This window comes from Drosophila biarmipes, chromosome X (genome assembly GCF_025231255.1).
Source record: "Drosophila biarmipes strain raj3 chromosome X, RU_DBia_V1.1, whole genome shotgun sequence".
Taxonomy (NCBI): Eukaryota; Metazoa; Arthropoda; class Insecta; order Diptera; family Drosophilidae; genus Drosophila; species Drosophila biarmipes.
This window is the reverse complement of record NC_066611.1, coordinates 12,428,315-12,450,210: the sequence shown is the minus strand read 5'-3', so window position 1 is coordinate 12,450,210 and position 21,896 is coordinate 12,428,315. Positions and strand designations below refer to the sequence as shown.

The following is a 21,896-nucleotide window of genomic DNA, read 5'->3' as shown; positions in this document are numbered from 1 at the left end:
TAGAGCCAAATAATCGCATAGAAAAAGCGAGCAATGAAAAATGCCCAAAAAAAAACGCGAAATGTTAGTAAACTTTTTCAAGGTCACCTGAAAAGCATGAACTAATACTAATCAGCAGCGGGAAGAAGAAGACGGCTGCAGTTCTATGAGTCAATTTCAAAAATTAAACGAAAAAAAGAGGAACACAAATCAATTACGAAATTAAATGAATTGAGACTACTGAATTTAAGAATTTATGGCAAATTTTATATCAAACAAAATTTTTTTATTATAAAGTCCATTTATTAAGTTTGAAATAAAATAATACAATTTTTTGATACCAATAATTTAAGGATTTTTAACGGTTTAAATAACTATGACAATTGTAAGTTATTTTATTTGAAAAATAATTTTTTTTGTATTGAATTTCAAAATTAGTGATCTGTTTATTTTGGTAATCTGTGAATACTTTCTAAGTAGTCCTTAGCAAGTGATCACTGTTCACTTGTGGGCAAAAAAAAAAAGTGTAGTTAAGGAGGGTTATATCATGATCATATGATTTATGTATAATTGTTTGAAATGTTTGGGGTTAAATGGTAATGTGATAACATCTTAAAGGCGAATCTGAATGTTTTTTAATTTTTACGTTTTTATCTTATTTCATTTCTAGTTATCGAATCCACTTGTTTTTTTTTTTTGCAATCTTGTCTGCCTTTTTTTTGCTTTTCAATTGTATGCAATAATTATAAAAGGCAAAAAACCGAAATGATAAATAAAATTGTTTTTGCTGGTTTGTGTTCCGCTCATTATTATTATTTTTTTGCTTTTGTCAACGCGACTTGTCTCACGTTGGCAAAACAAAGTAAAAAACAAAGAAGAGGATGATGAACGAGAAGAGGAAGATAAAGAGAAAACCTTGCAGTTACAGTGGAGATTGAATATGTGCCACACGGGTTTAAGGCGACTTTTTTTTGGAGTTTGAATAATTCTAAATTTTTAATACACTTTTTGTATAATTAAAAAAATTTTTTTTATTAAATATTTACCATACTAATATATGATTTTACTGTTTTTATGATCCTAATTGTATTACAAATGTTGTTATATACTTAGCAATACTGCAAAACTTAATTTTAATAAGCAATAAATTTAGCAACTTAAATTTTTCAGTATTTTATTTTTTAAGATATACAAAAATAGCACTTAAATAATATTAGGTAATAAAAAAAACAGAAAAAAACCTTTTTTTATTACCATGAAAAGTACCATTAAAAGTACCCCTAAAATGATATAATTTTTGCACTATTACCATTGCAAACCCCTTTGTCCGTATTTAATACTCATTGCCCACAAGTGAAAACCACTAGAGAGAGAGGCAAACAGATAGCCAGAAAGAGAGGGCAGACCACACGTGTTGCTAAGGAGGGTCGCTCAACTTTATCGCCCAGCTCCCACCCCCCTTTCAAGTACCTTTGTGGCACCAGGTTTTTCAGAAAACAAAAATTCGCACACTCTCACAAACAAAATAAAAACAAAGCAGAGTGCAAAAAAAAAAATAATTCGCATGCGCGGATGACCTTGAAAGTTCTATAAGACGCGAAAAGCGAGACTGCGACGCCTGCAATGCGAAATGAGCAAGAAAAAAATATACAAAAAAAAAAAAAAGAAATAATCACGAACAAGAGCAAATTTCTTCTTCAAGAACAAAATCAAATAAAGACTGCGATTTTGCTTAATGGGAAAAATTCCGAAAGGAAAAATATATGTACAAAAAGTGTGATAAATATTTTAAATAAATGATTATAAGAACAATTCAAAATAATAAGTTAAAAAAAACTAGCTAAGTATCTAAAATATAATTCACAATCTTTAAAAGTGTCTTATTATATATAGAATATTTTCACAATTTACTAGTTCAAATACTTAAAATAAAATAAAAAAAAGTAAAAAACCGCCTTTGAAGAGTGAAAGAGAGAGTTGTATACTTCCTGTCAGCACTCATAATTAATTAATTTATTTACTGTTAGTTGCTTATGCAAAATGGCCCCTAGAAATTCATATGTTTATGAATATTATTGTTTTTTTCCTTATTTACTTTTGGCAATATTCACGCCCCCATCAGCAGAAAAAAAAGAGAAATCGTTTTAACAATTTTTTTTGCACGTTTTCAAAATAAAAAACAAAACAAGCAGACGAAACAAAAATACAAAAAGCAGCAACAAAAATAATATATTAAAAAATAAAAAAAAAACGAGAGGTGATGGCCAGTCAAGAAGGCCTTAACCCCAATAAATGTGTAAAAACAATTAAATAGCAAAAAAAAAAAACACAGAATGGGCCAATTTTTAAAGCAATAGCAACAACATCAAAACAAAAGCGACGCAATAAAAATTAAACAACAAAAAATATATAAAAATGGCATATTTATTGGCATTCGTGGGTGGTGAAAGTGAAAATAAACTCAAGTTAAAAAAATATTTTAGAAGCAACATAAAGTTTGGTTCCTAAAAGATACTATATAAAACATTAGCCTTACAATAAATATATTTCAGAAAAATAATATACACTAAAAAATATTATCTTAATATATTCATTAACTTACATTTAAAAAGTATTGCCCAATAACGTTGTTAACAAATAAATAAATCCCCTTTAAGAATTAAAACAAGCTCAGTTACGACTATTATATAACGAATTGAAAAGCCAAAAAGCCTTGAGACACGCAAAAAAAATGCCATAAAAATAAATCCAAAATAAACAAACGAAAGTACGACCAAAAAGGCACAAATAAAGCGAGTTGTATTTTTTTCGGGCAAACAATTACAATTATTTCCACATTAAAAGTCATTTGGTTGCTGCAAAAATTAATTCGTTTTTAATTTGCCGCACATATAGGTCTATCGCGCCATCTCTTTCCCGCCTTCCGAGAACACCTTCCGATGTTTGTCTTTGTTCGATTTTGGTCATATATCTTTGTATATAGCCCTGTACACCTGAGAGGTCCCCAGGAAGTAGATAATAACGTATGTGGACCCGATAAATGCCCAAAAATACAAATACTTCAGCTCTCTGAGAACGTGCAAAGTTTAAAATAGGTTTTTTTTTAATTTTTAAGAATATTTTTTAAGATATTTTAATTTTATTTACATAGTTTCGTTTTTAATGAAAGCTAGATCCCCAGAAGTAAATTAAAAACCTGTAAAGCAAATACTTTATAATATCATATTTCTTATAGGGTTTCATATAGGGTTTTTTTAATTTTTAGGAATATTTTTAAGATATTTTCATTTAATTTACTTATTTTCATTCTTAATTAAAGCTAGATCCCCAGAAGTAAATTAAAAACCTGTAAAGTATACTTTATAATATCATATTTCTTATAGGGTTTCATATAGGGTTTTTTTTCATTTTTAGGAATATTTTTTAAGATATTTTCATTTAATTTACATATTTTCATTCTTCATAAAAGCTAGATCCCCAGAAGTAAATTAAAAACCTGTAAAGCAAATACTTTATAATAACTTATATTATCATATTTCTTTACTTTATTCATAATTAATTTTCGAAATATTACGGTAAGCATTTTTTTATTTAAGCTCAGATTTTTTTTAATTTAATTTTTCTCTCTAAAATATTAAAGTTTCACTTTAATTTTTAGTTTGCGATGCAATTTCATCATGTCTTCTTTTTTCTTCAACCGCTGACGTCAGCGACGCCAGCAGCGCTGCCGGCGGCGCAGTTGCCGTTGGCAGAGGCGTTGTAACAGAGTTTTATTTTATGGGGGTTCCGGAAAAAAGGGGGGCATTAGTCACTTGTGACAGTCACAGACTAAATGGCACTTGTTGTTCGCTTGTAGAGAAAAAAAGTGGGAAATAGCGAGTGGAGGGGGTCAAGGGGGCTTTAAGGCCCCTCCAGCCCCCCTTCGCCTGACTGACACAAAAGTAAGGCGAAGCAAAAGGCTGATAAGCTAAAAAGTGAGTAATAATCACACAATCTAAAGTGACGAAGTGCAGGTGTCGGTAAAAATAAGTAAATAATACATATATCATCAATTTAGGGACGGGTTCAAGAAAAGGGGTACAAAAAAATAATTAAAAAAAAGTGAGTCATGTGCTTGAAAAATCATCCCGCCAAATGCTACTTTATTTTAAAGTTTGGTTAATGACCAACCAAAAATTAACTAACAGAGGAAAAATTGTAAAAACTTAAAAACTTTAATGTAGGGGCCTAAAAGTATGCTGCAAATTGTGCTATGGTCACACTTTTTTAAGCGGTTTTCAAAAAAAACCTAGAAAAATGTTAAACTGAAAGGTATTAATTTTTAAAAATTTCTAACATATTTAAAAGTTAAAAAAGTTTTTAATTTCGTAAGAGTATTAAACACTAAAACACATGTTTGTACTTATTTCCCAGAATTCAAAAAGAAAAAAAAACAAGGAACCAATATCCGAAAAATTCCTTTCGTGCGGATCTTCAAAGCAAACTCAGAGTACATATATTTTTCCCACACTTTTGGTAAATATTAATCAACAAAAACCAGCGAATGGTCGAAAATTATAAATAATTATTTTTGTCACATTTTCAATGTCAACGTTTTCATACATTTTCAGCACACAAATTAGCATTCTTTTCTTTCAGTTTTCCCCCCGAAATTTCTTTTTGGCTGTTGCACTCTGATTTTCGTGTTGTTTTTTTCTTTGGTACTTGCGTCAAATTGGAAAAACTTTTCGTGGGTGTTTTTCCTATTGGACTTGAGTTTGTTGTTGTTTTTCTTTTGTTTTTGGAGTAAACCAACATCTTGTGTTTTTTTTATTGCTTTTTTTCTGGTGTCCACTTTATTGTTACACATTTTAGAGACAGTTTCTTCCTTGTTTTTCCTTTCATGTTTTTTTAGTTTTATTTATTTCCCTCTTTTTTCCTATGTTTTTTTGTTGGTTTGAATTCGTTAAGTGCTTTTTTATTGTTAAAAAAACATAAAGTGCGTGACTTTTCAAGTTTTTTGCTTGATTTTTTTTTTGGTAGAAAAACTTGTTTTAATTTTTTAGTTGTATGTTTTTTTTAAACATTTTATTTAATTACCTTTTTCTACCATTTTAGCATTACATATTAACAAATAAATTTATTAATATTTTTGTTTTGTATATAAGACTTTATTTTATGTCATTCTTGTCATATTTTTTATATTTATAATAAGAAAAAGTTTGTTCTTGTTTTAATTTTTTATTTTATTTTTTTCTTGAATTTACGTTTTAGTTTAAAAATATTGTTAAATTTTTTTACCCTCGATTTTTATTATACAATTATTTTCCGAGCTTGTTGTTGCTGCTCATTGCCGTCCATTGTTCGTTGGCCAAAGAGAGGGAAAGAGAGTCTATTTTTTCACACATTGCACATGTCTCCATGGGCATGTGTATGTGTGTGTTTTGTATCTGACATCAGCGACAACAATAACAAAGCAAAGTGCGCCAGTAAAGCAAAAACAAAATCGAAAAGAAAGAAACGCCAGCGAAGACAACAACAAAGGCAAACCAGTAAACACGTCAGCCAAGTCATTGAACACAAAAAACACGAAAAGTAAAGAGCGTATGGCGAGAGAGCAGACGGAGAGTAAAACAATTACAGTGCGAAAGAGATGGCGAGAGGCAGGAAAATGGTGAGCAGAGAGGGAGAGAGAGTCGTTTGCGTGGCAGCTTTTTGGTTTTGGCAAAAGAAAAGGCAAACAAACTGAATTTGACACGTGAGCTTACCGAAGAGAGGGCATAAGAGAGCAATGAAGAGCGGGTGGTTAAAGAGGGCAACAGAAGAGAATCTTTAGTAAATACACAATATATTTCAATAATAATACATTAAATTTATTTTTAATTAAAATTAAAAAAAAAAAAAAAACAAAAATCAAATGAGAAAAATATAACGCCTAATAGTACTAATTTTAAATAAACCAAAGAGAGGAAAGAAAAAAAGGTTAATTATTCAAAAACTATAAAAAAAAGGGGAAATCCCTAACAAAAAAAAAATAAGTCTATCTTTTTTTGTAAATAAGCTCATATAAAAGAAGAAATAAATGGTAAAAAATTTCAGAAAATTGAAATTATTCTTAAAATTAATGTCAAAAATTTATAAAAATAATTTTAAGAAACCATAAATCTTAAAAATGATAGAAATAACAGTAAGTCTGATAAAACAGTAAAGAAACATGATAAAATCAGTGGTTTCTCTTGCAAGAGAGCCACATCTGCATTTTGCATTTGCAATGACAACACCCCAAAATGCACACACGCCAACACAAACGCAAACAGAAAATACAACGCTCTCCCGGTCTCTCTCATTTGTTTTTGTGTCGCGTGATTGAGGCGAAGCCGAAATAGCGGTAAAGACAACACACCGAAAACACAATCACACACTCCCCCGCTCTCTTTGAGCCACCCACTCGTTGCTCGCTTTCGCTCTCTCTCCCTCGCTCTCTATCTCTTTCTAAGGCTGTGCTTGCTTATACAGCCATCTCGCTCGCACTCGCTCCTATCGCCAGCCGCTTATTATTGTAGGTCATAAATGCATGCACATGACTGCACTTGTTGTGGCAGAGAGGGGCTAAGAGCGAGGGGCGGCGAGAGAGGCTGTGCCTAAGTGTGCAAGTGTGTGTTTTTGGGGCTACGTGTACAACTTGAATGCGCTACTCTGCTTTTAACGAGCTCTCAAACCCGCAGATGAATCATACCAAGAAAAAATTAAGTTGTTTCACATAAAGTGGAATAGTGGCTGTGGGAATTTTAGATACCACATTTTGGTAAATAATGTGCTAGGGAACTCTAGCTTATCAAATATAATATGTGTATGTAAGAACCTAGAGAAATGCATATATTAGGAATATCAAGTTAACAATGCCTGGGTTCAAATTCCATTCCTTAGAAAATATAAATTTTCCATTTTATGGAAATTTTCCATTGTAATTGTGGGTTGGTTTAAATGCGTATCACAAACAATTTGGTCAATAGCATTAAACAAATATTTTTTATAAAAAAATAGTCCTAAAATAGTAGCGAATCCTGAAATTCTGCAAAGACCGTTTCAATCCGTTCTTCTTCTTCCCTTATACCTTTTGCTTCCTCTTCTTCAACCGCTGTCATAATCAAAGCGAACGCTCTGTAATTAACATTGCCTGTGTATGTGTGTGGTTTGAGAAAGGGCAGTGAGAGGGGGCGGCAGAGAGTGGGTGGCCCAGGGAGAGCAAGAGCTGCCAGAGAGAGAGAGCAAATGTTTTCGTAAAACGTTTGTTATTGCTTTTTATGGCAAATGCAAGCTCATTTACTTTGCTCTCTTTCTTTGCCTTTCTCCCTCTTGCTTTCTTAGCATCCAATTCAATGTTAACAATTAAAGAAAATTTTTTAATTTAAAAATTGAGTAATAAATTATTTGATAACACTTAAAAAACAGCTCAAAATGGGGCAACATGCGAGATCCGGGGGCTGGGGTGTCAACGTGACGTATGCGCAATGTGTAAGAGAAAATACGGGGGAAATGGGAGAAAGACAGACAAGGAAATAAAGAAAAAAAAGCGGCAGAGAGGGAGAGAGGCAACGGCGGCTGCAGCTGCACTTTGTTATTGTTTTCCATGCGTTTCACTTAATGATCATTATCATTGCCAATGTCTGCCTTACTTCCTCTCTATTTAGTTACCATCCGCTCTTTTATAAAAAAAAAAATTAATTTACAAGATATTCTTTTAATGTTCTACTTAATACTTGATGTTTATAAAAAATTTATTATTTGTAAAGATTTAGAATTTAGTTGATGATTTTTTTTAAATATACCATTTTTTTTGGTTTCTTTTAATATTTAAAATCAAAAAAAAAAAACAAATATTTGGCTGCGAAATTCTGGGGAAATTTACGTTATCATCCATATAAATATGAGTTTCCCCCAGTATTGAAATATTTTGTAGTTTTACAAAGTAAAGTTTATTTTATTTTGAAAGATATATTAATTAAAACATTTTGAAATTTTTAAACATCTTTACAAAAAGATATTAAAGCTCTTTAAAGTAATTTTGATTTTTTTTCAATTATAGATACATTTGTAATATTATTAATAGATACAATTTCATTAAAAGATACAATTTCATTAAAAGATACAATTTCATTAAAAGATACATTTGTAATTTTTTAATATTTTTAATAATACATTTTCAACCATTCATTAAAATTAAAATTCCGCATTCTGGAAATTGCAAAATTTTTTTTTTTTTTAATTTTTTTTAAGTAGTTGTCCAAAATTCTTAGTTCCCAAAAAAGAAACCCACAACTGCAAGTAGAGAACTGCATTTCCTGTGCCATCTAAGCCGAACCGATAAAGCCAATCTACGAGTTGCAGAAAAGAAAGTCAGAAAGAAAAATTGATAAGAGTGGACAACAAATTGAGGTAGCCCATTAATGTTTTACGAACATTTCGATAATGGCAGAAACTAAGCAGAATTAAAGGGACTGATAGTCGGTTTGTGTGGGTTGCGATAGAAGAAAATGTTTTTTTACGACTTGATAAGGCCATACATTTGTATCTGAGTATGTATTTACAATGCATTTGTTCATAGCCATACATAAGAACACATTTTCAAGGTTGCAGTTCCATTTCAAACTGCTTTTAGGGTTAAAGATACAAATGTATCTTTCTATTTTTACTGGGAAAAAGTCATAATAAAGGTGATTGGGTACAAATTTGATTACCATCTTTGGCCTGCTTCATCGAGCACCTTGGGAAAAAATGTAAATTACATTTCGCAAGCACTTTTCAACTTGTTCTTCTTGCGCCAAAATAAACAAGAAGAGCAGGAAAATAAAGAAAGGCCAGCGAAGAAATGAGAAAATGAACTCGACAAAGTGGCAAACTGGTTGAACGTGCCAAATTCCAATTAGTTGGGCACTTTAGTGGCTCCCCTTACCCCTTGATGAGACCCCCATCCCCCAAGCAACCCCCCTGTTCCAGCCATTTCTGAAACTCTGGCTCAAAGACAAGCTGCCTGAAAGCCAAGTTTACTGCAAACTTTTTCAGCTTTGCTCTGTTTTGGCCCGGCTTGTAATGCTACCCTAGGTTTTTGGGGCATATTATTGTGGAGCTCTTAAGAAGAAATAGTTTTTAAGTTTCTTAATCAGAATTGTTTGAATTCCTAACGATTTAAAACATTAATTTAGAATTATAATATTTAAGTTATGTTATCTTTCAATGTTTAATAATTTATTACATTTTTTATTATTTAATTTTTGGTTTTATAAAAATAAAATAGAACATTTTAAACAAACTGAGATAGCCTTTTTATGACCCTACGATATTGATATTATTTAACTAAAAATAAGCATTTAAACCATAATTTTAATTTTTTTTATAGGGGTATTCGTTCTTAAATGCTAAATTTTTGGACGCATATTTTTTTAGTTTTTTAGTTTTGTAAATGCATTTTTTTTATCCTACATTATCATCTTATTATTATATATCTTATCTACCTCTTTAGTCACAGCTCCTGTTTTTCTGTTTATTTTTTTTTAATTTTTTTAGTTTTAATAAGAGGTATCTTTCCAATTTGTTCTTATAATTCTTCTTCTTAAATCACAGTTCCTGTTTTTCTGTTTATTTTTATAGTTTTTATATTTTTTAATAAGGGGTATCTTAACTTTGATCCCACTTTGCAACCTTATCACTATATTTCTCTTGTTCTTCTTCAGTTGCAGCTCCTGTTTTTCGGCTCCTTTTTTATTTTCTCTTTTGGCCCTGAAAGTCTGAAAGGAAAGACAAGCAAAAAAAAAGGCAAGGAAATGGGGAAAAGTGGGGTCTTTTTTCCCCTACTTCGCCCTTAATCCCCACCCCCTCCCCTCCAGTACTTTCCGTCTTATCAACAAGAACAACAACATCAGCCTCTACGACACATTTGCTGATTATGCTTCCGTCTTAAGAGAAAAAAATAAAAAATGTGCAGTAAAAAATTAAAATAAAAAAACCAAAAGGAAGAAGAGGCTAGAAAGGCAGACGACGAAGAAGCTGAAGTAGAAGGAAAAATACGCCCTCATTCTCATTGAGCTCTCAATCTCTCGCCCTCTCTCTCATTCCCTTTATCTTTATCTCTCTTTTTTCGCCTGATAAGTGTTTGCATTTTGTTTCTTGTCTTTGCTTTTGTTTTGTTTGTGTGTATTTGCATTCTGGCATCAGTGGGTGGGTGTGTGGGTGTGTGAGTGGATCAGCTGAAGCTAAGCCCAGTGCATTCTGATTGGAAAAACCCAAAGTGACTTGGCAGATACAGTTCATACTGTCTTATGTGAAGATTGGGATGCAATCTGTAAGATAATATTCTACTATTTATTTGTTTTTGTATTTATAATTAATATTTCTAATTTATCGTATCATTAAAAATTGTGTAAAGCATAAGAAATATCTATACGTTATCTATAGATAGTAATCTATCTTTAATCTTTAAGATACATTTTCAGTTTTTGTTGTTTATTGGTCATTTTTGTTCGATACATTTTGCTATCTGTACCTTATCTGTACTAAATCCTTCCTTTATAACAAGTAAAGATCAATATCTTTCATTAGATTGGTAGATTATTGATGGTTTACTAATTTATTTAATTAGAAAGTAACCTATCTTTGTATCTTCCTACTCATAGCTAACTTTTTGCATATTTTCTTACCTACCATTAACCATATAGCCAATAGACTTCTGGCTTACACTGACATATCATGTGCCTGCGAAGAAGAAGCAGCAGCCGAGACAGCATTTTGAAAGTGAAAAGTTCAAAACAGCACAAAGTGCAACCCCCTCATCCCCAATTAACCCTCTTTTCCACCCCCTCTTGAAGGTTTCGCCACTTTGGAAATTTGTTTGCTGCTAATTAGAGTGCGGCACTCTGATTACACACACAGACACACACATGCTTGCCTTGCAGGGAAAATGGGGGAAAAAACGAAGATACTTTGTTGATAAAAACAAAACAACAAGAACAACTTAAAGAGAGGGAAAAGTGTTTGCTCACGTCATGCTAAAAAAAAAAGCATGCATGTAAAAAAAAAAACAGGGCAAAATAACAAAAGGGGCTTAGGACCTGGAAAGGGAGATCTATCACTCAGCAAAAAAAATGTAAATAAAAATACTTGTTATCCTAAAAAGTTAATATAATTTTCAATTTATTATCTTTAAGATACATTTTTAGTTTGTATCCCTTAGATAATGAAAAACATATTTGCGAATAATTATGTAAGGGTCTTATAATTAACATCTCTCTATTTTTTATAATTTTGACAAAAAGCTCACCAATTGATATGAAACTTGGTAATCGCGTGCACTTCGATGTTCTAAGTATGCCCAGCTAGAATCATTGGAAAATATAGATCTTACCAGCAATGACGGCGCTTTTTTGCCCATGTGACAGCCTCATCAGAACCCATCGTTATCGACATCAGAAGTCGGTTCACTTGGCTAACCAAAAAGTGGGCGCTGCATTTTACACTTGAACGCTTTTGTCATTCGGGTTAGAGTGCAAGCAGGGGAAAACTGCGAGGTTGTATAAAAGAGGAGGTTTCATGTTTTTTATTTCTCATTTTTTTCTGCCATACATATATGTGCAAACACTCAGCTTGATTGATTTATGCATGCAAACTACGAGAAAAATAGCAACAGCAGCAGAACCAGAATAAGAGGTTTCAAGAAGACAACAAAAAAAAGTAAAAAAAAAAGAGATGAAGAGCAGCATGAAAACTGTATCAGCTCTTGATGTTTTCCTCTTGCGACTTTTGCTATTTTTACCCGGAATTTAATTAAGTTAAGACCGCTCCATCTCATCTTTCCGCCTTGCCTCGTCTTGCCGTACCAAGCCCCTATTTTATTTACATTGTAATTATCGATAATCAGAACTTGATATCGCAAGCAGAGCAGGGAATCGCGACTAATTACGGATTCTTAATGTGCCCTTAAACTGGCGAGGTTTAAGACCCTCTAAAATTTATAGATGAGGGAATAGATGTAGAACTTAAAAGAAAAATAGGGTATCTATTAGGCGGGCAAGGCGATGGAGAGCTGTAGCTTGGCTCGGTCTCTGCCGCCACACAATCAGTGTGGAACGTATCGATAGGCTGTCACGAACAGATAAAATGCCATTGTATAGCGCGCTGACCACTGATTTCCATTGTAAGTCGTCTAGTAACTAATCAAATTTAGTTTGTATCATTGTTTTTGTTGACACAGTTACTTATAAAATAGCATTCGTATAAGGCGATAACTATTCGATATGTTTTCGATAACTTTTCGATAATTATTGTGATATATGAATAAACTGACACTGACGTGTAAAACCGAAAAATGAAAATGAAATCGAGCCAAGTTGTTGCATTTTCCCCCCTCCCCCTGCTTCCCCTCTCCCCTCCCACCGATTCTCTATTTCTCTATCTCTTGCTCTTCTCCATTTTCTATCTCTCGTTCGCCTTTCAGCGCGTGCTGATTGCATTTATGTCAACGTTCGTTTTCAATGTTAAAAGTCGTACTCAAATAAAAGGGGGGTGGTGGCATTGTACACATGCATGGGCGTTGCAAAAAAAAAAAAATTGTGGAACGAAGGGGGTGGTGACGGGCGGCAGGGGCGCTGGTGAATTAAGGGGATTTAAATGCACAAAACGAGACGAAAATTATGCATGAAAAGTGGCATAAAGTTGCATTTGGTTGCCTCTACGATTCTCCGTTTCTCACTATTGCTCTCCGATTCTCTGTGATTCTCTCTCCCTCTCTTTCTTCCATCTCCCCATATGCAACAATCATGTCCAAACACGCTCACAACCGCAAACCGATTGCATTCGACAATGTGCATGTGTGCAATGTAAATGGTAAGGGCAACAACAATGAAATAGTGGGGCAAATACAATTTATTATAATCAAAAAATATTTATATGTCAGAAACAAAATTAAAAAAAATTTATTAAAATAATTTTATTTTCCAAACAAAAAGTTTTCTTGGTGAAGTGCTCATTAGAAGACATCCGGGAAGTTATTCACGAATTTGGTTTTTTGACTATAGATTTCTAAGTTCAACAAATTTCAATATATATCACCTCCAAAAAAAGAGCTCCTTTAAATTATATATATATTATGTATATTTTTTCTAGTTTTTATTACTTGTTTACTGGTAGGCACCTACAAATTATTTCCGATTTTCCGGTTTTGACTGTCAATTTATTTGGTCGCCCAAAAAAAAATTTCTGATATATATATAATATTGTTGTTTTTATAATTTGTTTATTAGTACGCACCTACAAATTATTTATATTTCTAAGTCAAACCGTATTTATTGTACTAAAAGAAATATTGTATTGAAGAAAGTTTCTTAGATAAATAAAATTTTTATTTATTTAAATACATTTTTTTTGTAACCCCACCCACTGTGCCTTAGGCCCGCATAGCCCCGAAACAACAACACGTGAGCAACAACAATCAGACATTGATGATGGGGCAAGCCCATATAATCAAAGTCGGGAGAGTCAGAGTCAGGGCTTAGTGGCCGGGCAATCAGTCAGTCAGTCCGTCAATCAAGCGGCTATATATAGTCTCAAAAACTGCAGTCACATATATGCATCTGTCTGTATTTACTACAGCACTAGAGCGAGATGGGCAACATTTGCAGGGGGGGCGAGGGAGGGCGAATAAGTTGACCTGTCAAGTTCATGCGATATTCATTGCATTCAATTGAAGTCGCATTGTAGGAACAATTTGAAGCGTTTGCCTGTGAATAATCCGGGCAGAAATAACACTACTTAGGTTGATAAATGGTGCTTATTTATTTTAAAGCAAATCACATTTTGTCGCAAATTGAAGGAATCTTCGCTATCTGAATTATGCAACTAATCGATAATACTGTTTGTCTTTGGTTTTGAAATTTGATAATAATTATTTTTTTTTATTAGTTGTCGAATTTAAATTATCTAAATATCATTATTTCTTAATCGATAATAATTTTTGAATTGACAGAACTCGAAAATTCGTCAGAAAGTATGTAACAGGCAGAAGAAAGCGTTTCCAACCCCTAAAGTATATTTATTCTTGATCAGGATCACAAGCCGAGTCGAACTAGCCATGTCCGTTTGTCCGTCCGTCCGTATAAATGCTTAAATGGTAACTAAAAATACTAATATGCTACCTGAATAAGTTCTCGATGTTGTGGAGTCTTGAACGATGACACCTCCGTATATATATCCATAATCATTGCGAAAGCTCCATATCCATCCATATTTATCCAGTGATTTGTCCAAAAGCACACAATCCTTCGCTGGAACTTCCGGTCAACTGTTTTTCGAGTGACCATACCATCCATTTCTAGCTGGAACTAGAAGAAGAGATAAATTTGTTATTAGCATTATCAATGACGTGGCCAATTGTAAAATTTATAAGCAATAACTTGCTTAGGTCATTTATAAAACATAAACATTCAACATGTCTGAAGTTGTAAGTTGGATGTTTAATGTTGAATGCAATGTTGGATGCAATGTTGAATGTTACATGTTCAATGTTACATGTTGCACATTGAAAGTTGCTTAAGTTCACCTTTAATGGCGACTATAAATATTTAATTAACACCTGAATAAGGTTCGTACCTGGACAGGATCACGATGCACTGCATCCTGGAGTCCAGTGCCACCTCCATATTGTCCATTCATCTGTCCAAGGGCACCAACACACACACACAAACACTCGCCGGAACTTCCGGTCAACTCGATTTTGGAGTGACCATAGCCCACAGGTCATGCATTTTTGAGCTAGAACTGATTGGGAATTATAAACTCCCACCGAAGAAATTAATTTGTAATTGACATTTTCGATGACGTGGCCATTGTAAAATGTAAATAATATTGTATAATTTTATAGTGTAAGGTTTTTTTCACGATATCAAACATTAAACATGTCTTACGTTGCTAGTTGTATGTCTTTTGTTGAATGTTACGTGTTGAATATAAACTGTTGAATTTTGCATGTAAATATTACTGAATAATTGCATAATTTAAGGGTTTTTTTCAACAACAAACATTTAACATGTTTTAAGTCGTTAGTTGGATATTTTATGTTGAATGTTTAATGTTGAAAAAGATATATATGAAAAAAAAATTCAAAAATTAAATATTTCTTTAAATGGTGGGGATCGTTAGCAGAGCTCCCCAGCTGCTCAAAACAGTCGGTCTTTTCGCTCTACGCCTTGATTTGGGTAAACTACGATCAAAAAACCACTAAAAAAGGGGCATTTTTGGCCAAAATCTGAATCCCAAAAAATCCTGATGCACCCCCTTACAAAAAATGAAAAAAATCTTCAAAAATTAAATATTTCTTTAAGTGATGGGGATCGTTAGCAGGGGTCACCAGCTGCTCAAAACAGTCGGTCTTTTCGCTCTACGCCTTGATTTGGCTAAGCTACGATAAAAAAAACCACTAAAATAGGAGCATTTTTCGCCAAAATCGGAATTTCAAAAAATCCTGATGCACCCCCTTACAAAAAATGAAAAAAAATTTTCAAAAATTAAATATTTCTTTGAGTGATGGGGATCGTTAGCAGAGTCTTTTCTACGCCTTGATTTGGTTAAACTATGAAAGAAAAACCGCTCAAAAATTAGTATTTTTACTAAAATCGAAATTTCAGAAAACCTGATAAAACCGGCAGGTGGCGCTTTACAATTTTCCTTTGCTGCTTGTATATCTCCATTTTCATTTTGCTCCCTTAAGCTGAGTAATGGGTATCTGACAGTCGAGGCACTCGACTATAGCGTTCTTCCTTCTTTTTGTTCTGTTTACAAAATTATAATCTTGACCTTCATTTTTACCTGTAATATTATATTTATAAATTATATTGACCTTGTTTTATTGTATTTACCGGTAGTATCTCACGATATCTTATCTTATTTGCAGTATCTTTAAGATTAAATCGAGCCATCTGTCAGAAATTTCGCTTTTCTCTTGATTGATGGCCGTGATTACGTAGCTCTCACTCCTGATTGATGTTTAACCCTTTGACGCCCTGCTCCCTGCCTTTTGTCGCCTTCAAAACTTTTTTCGGGCAGGATTTGCAGGGTTTCAGCTCTTTTTGGGGCTTCTGCAATTTAAATTTCATTTCCCGTTTGCATTTTTTTTTCGTTTTGGCCTGTGCAAAGGCGGGGTTAAGTCTTGAAACCAGCTGTCGCCTCCAGGGGTTATCAAAAGTGTTTGGTTACTCCTGTTTTTTGTGTTTGTTTACTCTTGTGAATATTTCATGTGCACTTACCCGTTCTCCGTCTCTGTTCCCCATTTCAGCTGTCGGAAGAGGAAGCAGAAGAGCAAGAAGAAGAGGAAGCAGAAGAACAACCAACTTGAAGACGACTCTTCTCGCAAGTCCGCTATATTTTCGTTTTTCACCATTTCGATTTCAGTTTTATCCGGGTAGGTTGATTTTTCAGATTCTCTAGGTTTTTTTGAGAATCTTTCTTTTAATTTTGTTGAAAAAAATTATTACGATCTAATAAAGTAGAAGGTTGCTCATTAAAATCTGAAAAGATTATTCTGAACTTTTAAAGTGAGTTTTTTAAGTACTCTATTAGAAAAACTTATGAAAAATTTATGTTTAAACAAATTGTAAAATTTTAAAATAGTTTGTTAGATTGTAAAACGTTTTATAGGGCTTGAGTATTGTTTATTAAATTATAATCATTTTTAGTATGCTATAAATTCAAAGAAGAATATGTTGAATGAATAAAGATTTACTTATGATAAGATTAACATAGAATTCCGCAGTGTTTTTTTTTACTCAAGTCTCAAGTATTTATAATTACAAAATGTGTCTGTAATATATTTTTAAAAGTGATTTTAAAATATTGTTATAAAATATAGTTATAATACATGTACAGTCACACAATCGTTTTCCATCGGTCCGGCAACGCTTGCCTACGCTTCTTCGAATCTTAGGGTATTTCGTAAGCTTTGGGGTTACCTTTCTGCCACCTAAGTTCACTATTTACTCTCCTTTTTTGTTTATTAATTGAAATTCTCCGGAATGCCAGAAGTTTAAACACTTGCAACGTAACCCGGCACTTGTTTCGCCTGCATTTGTTGGGTTTTAGCCCGCACACACGGGCTCTGCTGAAGCGAAAGGGCGAAAAAGAGAGAGGAAGGGTTGCATTACTCATACGCCACGTTATGCAGCCGCTCACTTTATTTACTTTTTTCAGTCCAACGCTTTTTGGCACGCATTTTTTGTGTGATTTGTTGCCAACTGAATTGTTTTTGTGCGCTCTTTTCTTCATTCTTTTTTTATGCTTTTTTTTGAGTCAGTCAGTTGTTATGTGGGCTTATACGAAGGGATTGACGGCTGAAAGGGGGATTGACGTGAGTGCGGGAATTGAAAAGCTGAACTTCAGTTGCGCTGGCACTTTGACTGATAATCAAAAAAATGCAAACATTTTTGAAATTTTAATTAAATTACCTTGAAAGAGAAGGCATTTCACTTGCCAATTGATAGAAAGGGTATTTTGGAATACCTAAAAATGGGTAAGCGTGTTCTAGGGTAATTTGTATTAATAAAAACTTATTTAATAACGCCTTATGCTCATTTTTATTAATAAAATGGCTTAGGCTAACTAAAAATATTTTAAAAAGTTTAGTTGTTAATAGAAGATACACTCGTTTTCAAATTATAAATCAGAAAAAATCACTTTTAAAGCAGGTATAGCTAGAATATTTAGAAACGGTTCGGAATCGGTTATGAAACGGTTGTAAATTATTTAATTCGACTTTAATTTTGATTACTAATAGATAGACAAAGAGGTTATAGTTTATAAACAATCAGTTTTAAATTGGTGATAACATACAAGTAAAAAACGTGTTGAAAGGGTTGTCTTGAAAAACGGTTCGGAATCGGTTATGAAACGGATATAAATTATTTAAATTTGATTTTAATTTTGATTACTAATATATAGAATAAAGTTATCGTTTCGAAACAATCTGCTTTAAATCGGGGATAACATAGAAGTCGAAAAACGGTTCGGAATCGGTTATGAAACGGTTATATCTCGGCACTGTTTCGACAAAGCTGCTCTTGAGTACGCTTTAACATTGCCACAAGAATGTTGTTATCCGCACATGAGCTCATTTCAACTTGCAACGTCCCTAATTGCCTTTTGACCACATTTGAGCTTTCACCCACAAACACGTGCGGTTCCCAAGTTGCATATTGCAGCTTCTTGGCCCTCTCCTTAACCTTACCGCTTGTCCCGAAACCAGCTAATTAGCCCTCGGCCCAGGCGGCAAATGCAAATAGATGGCTTTCATAATGCGCTTTCTAATTGCGATGACGTAGAAGGGTTGTTGCGCTGCAACGAGTTTGCAATTATAATACGAATAATTAAAAAAATTATTGTGTAGGGTAAAAAAAATCTTAACATTTAATATAATTTAAAAATACATTTTTTTAATTAATACTATTTAAATGTCTACAAAACATGTTTTAATGTAATAAAAAAATATTTTTTTTATAATACTTAAAAAATTGTATTTTTTATTTTAAAATACCTTTAAAATGTTTTTTTTAATAATTTTTAACGCGTACTCTCTTAAAAAATCTAATTTTACATTTTAAGTTGGCTGCTGTTAATTTGACCGCAACTGTATAAGGGTTAAGAGGGCTGGTGGGAAAGTTGGGTGGAAAAGTCATGTAAGTCATGAGCGAAAAGGAAGCCCAGGACAGCCCAGCTTTCTCTTTCTCTCCTTCTCGCCCTCTCTCTCTCTGCCGCTCTGTGTCAACATGTTGCGGCAACAAATTGTTGCACTGTTATTGTTGTTTTCATTACATTACTTTGGCTCTCCTGGTTTCATTCACTTGTTTGCTCGCCTGCCTTTGTTTCTCTCCTTTGAGCCCGGTTTTTCTCTCTGCTTTGCGCTCGCTTTCGCTCTCTTTCTGCGTCTCTGTCTCGCTCTTTGCTTGCCGCGCCGTCGCTTTTGGCCATTTGTCTTCCGGTTTTTTCCACTTGCAGCTTGTTTTGCTCTCCCTCTTCCTCTTTTTCTGATACTCTTCCGTCTAATTGGCAAGTAACTCTCATTTAACTTTATAAGTAATGTTATTTAACTCATTACTTTGTAAAAAAAAAAATGTATATTTGCTTTGCCAACTGTTTATAGAATTTTAGAAAATATCATTGTTAAAAAAGTTGATGATCTATATTTTTCAAATTTGTTATTACATTTCATAAAAAGAATAAAAAATTATCCTAATTGGGGGATATAGGAAAAATATTTTATTATTTTTTTAAAGAATATTTTGGATGCATTGTATTTAAGTTGCAAGCGGTTCTCAAGTCATTAAATGTCATAATACAAATTATTACTCTTGTAAAAACGGTTCTAAATCCTTCAAATCGATTCCCTATTTTCTAAATATATATTTTGATTACATTATAAAAATGTTTGTGCTAATATATTATTTATTAGCTGTTACTCAGCTTCTTTCCTAACTGCTGCCCACAAACACAGGCATATGTGTGTACAGATGTGTTATTATACTAACATAGTAACATCCTGGCAGCGCACCTGCGCCTTATTTTTTTGCGTCGCATTTTCCTTTCGCCTGACGCTCTCTTTCGTCATCCTGTTTATGGTCTGTTGTGCTTGTCTCGGGCTCGCTCTCTCTTCGGCTTTTGTCCCGACATCGCTCACCCGGTTTTCTGCAAGCTCTCTCTTTTCAGCTCCTTCCCCTTCTCCACTTGTCAACATCGCCCACGATGTTTTCCTCTGCTTCTTTCCCGCGTTCGTGTGTGCTTGTGTGTGTTTGCCGAACTCCAATTAGAGTTTGTCTCGCCCTCCTCGAGCCTCCACTTCCTCTTCCTCCTTGGACTTGATTTCCGTTCTGCGTCGTCATGCACTTTGAACTCTTTCATTTTTTGCACTGCCCTTCGCCTTTCTCTTGTCCCCCTTTTGCACGTCCTTCATTGCTCCTGCCCTTTCATCAGCGTCTTTGTAGCCTCGAAAGAAGAGGAAGAACAAGAAACACCAGAAGGACAAAACAAGGGCCGAAGAATTGTGAGGGGGATGGGAAGAATTCGAGGGGGATGTGAAGAATTCCAGAAGAAGTGCGTAAAGAAGAAGAACCGGAGTGAGGGTAAACAAGTTTAGGACCTCTTCTTGTCCTAGTCCAAGTGAATCCAGTTGAAGTTGATCGAAAACAGTGGGAAAAGGAAGACGCGTCTTCAGATTCTTCCCATCCTCTATCTTTTCGCGTTCATTCATTTATTCCTTTGTAGTAATTCTTCAACGAACGCTTTTTCAAAACAACCAATTTTTGGCATAAATGATTTTTGAAGATATGATTTGAAAATGAAAATAAAATATTTTAGGTACTATTTCACTAAAACAATAGCTGTTTAAAGAGTTAACAAGGGTTTTTAATATAAAAGTAATAACAAAAAAAATAGTAATAATATAAGGTGATCAGTACATTATCCTAGTCAATCAGCCGGGTTCTCAGTTCCAGTTTCGCAGGATGGGGTGGATTCAAATGATATGTTTTGGTGGTTCGGTGAGGTCGAATTCAGTTTCTTAGTATTACAACATCCACTGGGGCTCTCCGCAGACGCATTGCCGGATCTTGCGTTCCAAATCCTCGATCTCATTCAACAGTTCCTGGCACAAACTGTCTTGGGGTGGGCATCCTTGGCAGGCTTTACCGCCGGGTCCACATGGCTTGCAACCACAGGCCGGTTTCGGAGTGGTGGGTTTCGATGTGGTGGGTTCTGGAGTTGTAGCTTTCGTTGTGGTGGGTTCTGGAGTAGTAGCGGGTTTTTTGGTGGTTTCTGGTTTTTTGGTGGTATCGGGTTTTTTGGTGGTTTCTGGTTTTTTAGTGGTGCCAGGTTTTTTCGTGGTAGCGGGTTTTTTAGTGGTAGCGGGCTTTTTAGTGGTACCGGGTTTTTTAGTGGTACCAGGTTTTTTCGTAGTGGCGGGTTTTTTAGTGGTACCAGGTTTTTTCGTAGTGGCGGGTTTTTTAGTGGTACCAGGTTTTTTCGTGGTAGCGGGTTTTTTAGTGGTAGCGGGCTTTTTAGTGTTACCAGGTTTTTTCGTGGTAGCGGGTTTTTTAGTGTTACCAGGTTTTTTCGTAGTAGCTGGTTTCTTAGTGTTACCAGGTTTTTTCGTGGTAGCGGGTTTCTTAGTGTTACCAGGTTTTTTCGTGGTAGGGGGTTTCTTAGTGTTACTAGGTTTTTTCGTGGTAGCAGTTTTTTTGGTGGTACCAGGTTTTTTCGTGGTAGCGGTTTTCTTAGTGGTACCAGGATTCTTCGTGGTGCCCGGCTTCTTAGTGGTCGCAGCTTTCTTGGTTGTGGGGACACCAACACCTCCACAAGTTGGAGGCGGTGCACTGTCACAGGGTGGAGACTCCACTTCACATGGGCTAGACGAACAGCCGATCAGCAGGACGCTCGCTAGAAATAAAAATAGAATAAAATGTATGATAGTAATTCCAAAATTCACATACCAATCAAAAAGCCTATGGTGATCTTCATGTTGGTCCTGGGCAGTTCCTGTAGCTGGATAACTCTTCCCTGGATAACTCTTCCCTGGACGGTGATGAGCCCCGAACTGATAACCCATATGGCGATTCCCAGCCATTATATATGGTCCGATCCCCTGGGAAGGCGACAAGTGTCCTGGTAAAAATAATTTTGACCTGTTCAAAAAACCTGTTCCTGAAAATAGACCAGAAATTAACACGAGCTGGGGTCGGTGTCAAATTTATTAGGCTATTTGCTTTGGATACTACACGTGCGGGGAGTACTTTCTATTTATAAGGCCCCATGTTTAAAAAGATGGTTTAAAAACGATGAACTTGTAATATCTCAAAACAGCTGTAGGCGAAATTCCATATGATGCAATAAGGATGGCTCATGCAAAGTTATTA

At 34.2% G+C, this 21,896-nt stretch overlaps 2 protein-coding genes across 4 annotated transcripts in view; one reads left to right on the top strand and one right to left on the bottom strand.

The window, feature by feature from the left end:
• LOC108025718 (pneumococcal serine-rich repeat protein) overlaps nt 1-21,896 on the top strand; it is a 46,094-nt gene that overhangs the window by 1,209 nt on the left and 22,989 nt on the right. Inside the window, exons 2-3 of one of the 3 annotated variants that reach the window (XM_044093267.2) lie at nt 4,393-4,494; nt 16,277-16,402. The exons of 1 other annotated variant lie outside the window; for it this stretch is intronic. The gene's annotated coding sequence lies outside the window, so the exon portion shown is untranslated. The remainder of the gene's footprint in view (nt 1-4,392; nt 4,495-16,276; nt 16,403-21,896) is intronic. One more of the 3 variants, XM_050889129.1, reaches the window with a different exon arrangement.
• On the bottom strand, nt 20,264-21,575 carry LOC108025571 (salivary glue protein Sgs-3-like). The gene is made up of 2 exons (XM_044093115.2): nt 21,474-21,575; nt 20,264-21,420 (listed from the first exon to the last, which is right to left on the bottom strand). Exons 1-2 carry the CDS (start codon nt 21,499-21,501, stop codon nt 20,552-20,554), a joined length of 897 nt encoding a protein of 298 aa, XP_043949050.1. The 5' UTR covers nt 21,502-21,575; the 3' UTR covers nt 20,264-20,551.